Consider the following 6,245-nt stretch of genomic DNA (forward strand, 5'->3'; position numbering starts at 1 on the left):
AATACCTACATCTAGCAAAAATTGAATGCACCTTATCTGTGTTCGTGTACACACAAATTTTCACTTTCACCAACAATGCAGTACAAAAAGGTAAATGACACAACCAAACACAAACTGCTTACAATGTACCTGATTTGACGATGGTTTTAGCAATGACGGTTATTGGCACTATTAACGTTTTCATTATGGCTGTCGTGCCCGTCATGGTCCAATGGTTAGAGCCACTCTTAAAACACCTTTACTTCAGCTAAAATTTGAAGAAAACGCTCCTTTTCTCCTTGCGAAGAAATCAGTCAAAAATGTGTGTGGCCTGTCGGAGAAGACATCGGTGTTCTTGATTATGGCTTCTTTAAGGACGTTGTAGGCATTGAGGACGATGACAGGTTTGTGGAAGACATACAGACTGAAAATATCGCCATACTTCTGTCGAAGGTTCTTAAACAAAACACGGGAATCAGTCTCCATTGACAGGGCGTTCCCCTGGAACGGAAGGAGAGGGGGGCCAAGGGGAAGTCCATTTGCCCGCCGCATTGACAGTCATAACACTGTCAGCACCACGACCAGAAATAAGTGAGTGAGTGAGTTAACATTTAACGTCACATCGGCAATATTGCAGCCATATCGTGACGAGAACAATATAAGTTATAGTAATGTTAGGATGAGAAAAGAGAAAAAGTAAAACCTGTCAGCGAAGGACAGTAAAAACACTAGAGTATCACAGAACATAAAACTAGCATTGAAAGTTAAAACATTGGAATTAAAGAAGACAATGCAACATAAAACCGGGGCTATAGATCGCCAACAACTGAAGGTAGATCACCATACTAAGGTCCATGGGGACTTACATTACTTCTGCTACCTGCATGAACCCTAGTTGGATTTACACCATCTCTTCAGCTATTGGCGATTATCCTGAAATTTAGCTATGACTTAAAACAACAAATATTCTACGATTAAAAACTAGTAGTAGATTTAAATTGACTATGAGAGTATTGGACTTACGTACCCTCTCAGGAGGACAATAATTTTACAATACTTCAACCCCCTTTGAGGGTATCGCCACTAACAATCTAAGTTACTAATTTAAACTACCAATCATTAAAATACAACTATCTACAGAACATATCAATTACAATTCAATAAGAAAATCAATTTCTTTTAAAAATCCAAGAATTAAATGAGTACTAACTGTGCTAAAAAGATCCTTCATTGTTTTGACATTGAAATAGTTATCCCTTATGATGGAGAATTCAACACAGTCAAGCAGGATATGCTTGACCGTGGTTCTCTCATCACAAGGGATACAAAACGGAGGATCATCGCCTTTTAGTAAATAACTGTGGGTGTAACGCGTATGGCCAATGCGACACCGTCGCAGAATGACCTCTTCAAATCTGGACTGACAGCCTAAGGAAGTGTAACCAATATAAGGTTTTATGGCATGTAATTTATTTATTCCCACTTGGGTATCCCACTTCTTTTGCATCAGATCACGAATGTAAGTTCTAATGCTAGCTTTATAGTCAGAGTATGGAATAAGAAGTGGTGTCACAGATTTGTTGAGTGCAGCCTTAGCAGCAAGATCGGCCATTGCATTCCCAGAAATACCTACATGGCTGGGTAACCAACAAAAGACGATGTTGCACTGGCCAGTTGCAAGATCATTATACAATTCAATTATGTCAATTAAAAGTGGATGTTTACAAGACAATTTTTAATAGCCTGAAGGCAAGAAAGAGAGTCAGAAAAAATTATATACTGTACATGATTAGGATGTCTTTGAATATATTGAAGACCCGTTAATATTGCGTTTGCTTCTGCAGTGAAAATGGAGCTGTTATCAGGTAATCGAGAAGATATTGTCCTGGATCCAATGACAGTGGCACAAGCAACTGTGCCACCATCCTTGGACTCATCTGTAAATAAGGATTTGTATGTACTATAATTATTTTTTAATTGCATAAACCCTTGTTTATATTGTAATTCGTTTGTGTCTGATTTTTTTAACTTTGTTAAGGTGAGGTCAACCTGTGGCCTCACTAATTGCCAAGGAGGAGAAGAAAGAAGACGAGAAGGCGCTATACTTTTCAGCTCAATGCCGGCAGCAGAAATAAATGGTTTAATTCTGTGCCCAAGAGGCGGAACAAGAGGAGGCTTTTTGTTGTATAAATGCTCATAAAGAGGATCGAAAACACAGTTAAAAGCAGGGTTGGATTCGTTAGAGTATAGTTTTGTAATATATTGTAAAGCTAATTTGATACGGCGCTGTGTAAGAGATGGTTCGTCGGCTTCGACATAGAGACTGTCAATAGGAGAAGTTCGGAACGACCCAAGACAAAGTCTCAGACCTTGGTGGTGGATAGAATCAAGGAGTTTTAGATTGCTGTTACAGGCTCCACCATAAATGATGGAGCCATAATCAAGCTTCGAACGGACAAGTGAACGGTATAGGTGCAGGAGAGTAGCTTGATCCCCTCCCCATTTTGAGTTTGACACAACTTTCAATAGATCAAGTGCCTTCAGACATTTAGTTTTCAAGGATTTGATATGCGGAAGAAAAGTTAAATGAGAGTCGAAAATCAAACCTAAGAACTTGGCCTCCTTAACGACTTTGATAGGAGTGCCATTTAAAAATAATTCTGGGTCCTTATGTGGTTTATACTTACGGCAGAAATGGATGCAATTAGTTTTTGTCTTAGAAAACTTCAAACCATTCTCAAGACACCATTTATTTATTTTGTTTAAACATACTTGCATTTGCCGTTCAATAGTATGCATATTCTTACCGCGACAGGAAATATTAAAATCATCCACGAAAAGTGATCCATCTTTTGAATCGTTTAAAACCTTGGATAAACTGTTGATCTTGATACTAAATAAGGTCACAGACAAAATGCTGCCTTGCGGAACACCCTGATCCTGATTGTAATGATCAGACAGGGTAGAACCTACTCGGACTTGAAATTGTCTGCCTTGTAAAAACTGCGCTATAAAAAGAGGTAAACGACCCCTTAAACCGAAATCATGTAAATCCTTTAAAATGCCATGCTTCCAGGTGGTATCGTATGCTTTCTCGAGATCAAAAAAGATCGATACAGCATGCTGCTTATTTATAAATGCATTTTTTACAAAGGATTCTAAACGTACCAAATGATCAATGGTACTACGATTCTTCCTGAATCCACACTGAATATTTGTGATAAGGTTGTTAGTTTCAAGAAACCATGTTAATCGATTGTTTACCATACGCTCCATGGTTTTACAGACACAACTCGTTAAAGAAATTGGTCTGTAATTAGATGGATCGGTATGATCCCGGCCAGGTTTAGGAATAGGAATGATTATAGCATTTCGCCAAGATGGTGGGAAATTACCAGAAGTCCAGATACTGTCAAAGATATTCAATAATGTTTGTAAACACGATTCAGGGAGATGTTTAAGAAGCTGATAATGAATATTATCGGGGCCTGAAGCAGTGTCATGAGCTTGTCCAAGAGCAGCAATGAGCTCATGAATAGAAAATAATTCATTATAATCCTCCCCATTATCTGAATTAAAATTAATATTCTTTTTTTCTTGATGGTTTTTAAATTTCTGAAAAGTCGGTGAATAATTTGATGAGGAGGATTGTTTAGCTAACGTTTCACCTAGTTTGTTAGCAATATCAGCTTTTTCAGTTAAAAGAGTGTCACCCTCCTTAAGATGGTGCACACTACATTTGGAACCTTTACCTTTTATCTTCTTCACCATATTCCATACCTTAGAAATAGGTGTTCGTGAGTTAATTCTAGAAACATAATTTCGCCATGACTGTCGTTTACTTTGTTGAAATGTACGACGAGCCTTGGCGTTTGAGATTTTAAACTGGTTTAAGTTATGGACGGTTGGATGTCGACGAAAATATTTTTCCGCCTTTTTTCTAGCCCTTCTAGCCTGTTTACAGTCAATAGTAAACCATGGCTTCCGAATATGTGGAACCATAGAGGACTTGGGAATACAATCATCGGCAATCATGTTTAATTCATCAGAAAACATCTGAATAGGATCAGACACATTGAGAAAGAATTCTGGTTTTAGTCTGTTAGTGCATAAGGTCTCGAATAAAGACCAATCTGCCTTGTTAAAGTTCCATCTAGACAATGGTGCAGCGTCACTGGGGTTTATGGCTGAAAGTATAGTGGGAAAATGGTCACTTCCACAAAGATCATCGTGGACTGACCATTCAAATTCATTGTATAAACTGGAATCAGCAACAGATAAATCAAGAGAGGAGTACGAACCTGTCGCGGGATGAAGATATGTATGAGAATTATCATTGAAAATACATAAATCAGTATTCGTGAAGAAATCCTCAAGAATCTTTCCTTTCCCATTGGTGTTACTGCTACCCCAAAGTGGGTTATGACCATTTAAGTCCCCCATGATAATACAAGGTTTTGGGAGTTGGTCATAAAGGATCTGATGATCGGATTGCTGCAGAGTCGATGATGGCTGAATATACAATGAACACAAGGTAATAACAATATGCAGAGTAACACGAACCGCAACTGCCTGAAGAGGGGTAGTGAGAGGAACAAGACTGTGGATAGTTCCCTGCTTCACCAAGATAGAAGATCCCCCTGTAGCTTTATTACCGGGAGGTGAGAAACAGTGGTATGAATCATATTGTCTGATATCAAAGTTATCCGTGGGTTTTAGATATGTTTCTTGCAAACATAATGCTGCTGGCTTGAAGTCTTGAATTAATAGTTGCAAATCATTGAAACTGTTTTTAAGGCCTCTACAGTTCCACTGAAGGATATCGAAAGAACAGCTCATGGAGGCTGAACTGGAGATCGTGATCTCGAGGAAGATCCTCTCCGCTGAGTTGTCGGAGAAGGAGTGACTTCCATGTCTAGAGGTTCAAAGTTGTTATGAACCTCTACAGGGGATGTTAATGGGGAAGGGACCTCTACATGTTTGAGGGTCCTAGATCCTTTCTTCTTTGATTGTTTCTTTTCCTTGTTAGTAAGTTTTACACTATTTTGTGAGTTTTCCACTGTTTCGGGCCCTCGAGCAAGCTGAGGTCCAGATTGAAGAACAGTCTGTGAAGCTGATGTTGATGACTTGTTGCCTTCAGGAGTCACTGATTGCTTATCAGTGACCCAGCAGATGTCTGTCTGACATGCTCTGTCAACTTTGCTCTGTGAAGAGGTAACAGCAGCAGAGTAAGAGTGAGAAGCTGACTGAATTGGGTGAGTCTGAGTTGTCAGTAATTTTATTGCCTCTGAAAAAGAAATATTATTTGTATACTTCAGTTTGATAATCTGGGATTGCTTCTGAAAGAATGGACAGGATTTTGAAGAAGAGAAGTGGTCACCGTTGCAGTTAGCACACTTGATATCGTCTGTACAGGTATCCATACTTTCATGAGTTTTGCTGCAACGACAGCATGTTGGAGATTTAGTGCAGGACCTGGCCCCGTGTCCAAACTTCTGACAGTTATAACAACGGAGTGGAGTCGGTATGTACACATCGACTTCAATGTTGAAATAACCAGCCTTAATTGATGATGGTACTTTTGGTAAGGCAAATGTAAGGAGATATGTTGTCGTTTGAACAATCCTGTCTTGCTCCTTCCTAGTAAATCTCTTCACAGATGTTACTCCTTGAGACTTCAGCTCTATCGCTATCTCATCCTCGGACATGTCAGACAGACATCTAGTGCGATCACGGATTACACCTCTACAAGAATTTAGAGATTTGTGTACCGAGACAGAAATTTCAGTGGTTCCAAAATGGCTTGCTTTGAGTAAATTGATAGACTGTTGACGTCTTGAACATTCAACCAGCAGGGATCCATTTCGTAAACGCGATACGTTCTTAACATCTCCACAAATCCCTTTAACAGCTTTAGAAACAACAAAAGGATTAATCTTAAGGGGTGTATCATTAATTCCATTGACCACCAGAAACCGCGGCCATGAGTCAGCATTATCCTGTGAGACACTGTCATCATCAGATGAAATGATTTCTGTTTCTAGATGCCTTCTTTTACTTTTCGATCGTGAACCAGTGTATTGTAAGGTTGCCATGATATGGAAAAAGATTCAACATCCCTGCTCCCCACCCACCATGGAGTGTCAACAAGGACGGTGTCGAAGTGGAAGCCACCTACAAGCACCAGGGTTACAGGGATGCTATACTCCAGCAAAAGAGACACAGGTAGCTACAATAGTCAAACAGAGTGAAAGTAAGGCTGGTTC

The 6,245-nt window shown here is 39.4% G+C and overlaps 1 protein-coding gene across 1 annotated transcript; it reads right to left on the minus strand.

Annotated features, from left to right (window-relative positions):
* Positions 1-4,814: 4,814 nt before the first annotated feature.
* Positions 4,815-5,687, minus strand: LOC137286755 (uncharacterized). The gene has a single exon (XM_067818735.1). The coding sequence runs from the start codon at positions 5,685-5,687 to the stop codon at positions 4,815-4,817; it is 873 nt and encodes a 290-aa protein (XP_067674836.1).
* Between the last annotated feature and the right edge of the window lie 558 nt (positions 5,688-6,245).

Source organism: Haliotis asinina, chromosome 6, assembly GCF_037392515.1.
Source record: "Haliotis asinina isolate JCU_RB_2024 chromosome 6, JCU_Hal_asi_v2, whole genome shotgun sequence".
In the NCBI taxonomy this organism is placed as follows: domain Eukaryota; kingdom Metazoa; phylum Mollusca; class Gastropoda; order Lepetellida; family Haliotidae; genus Haliotis; species Haliotis asinina.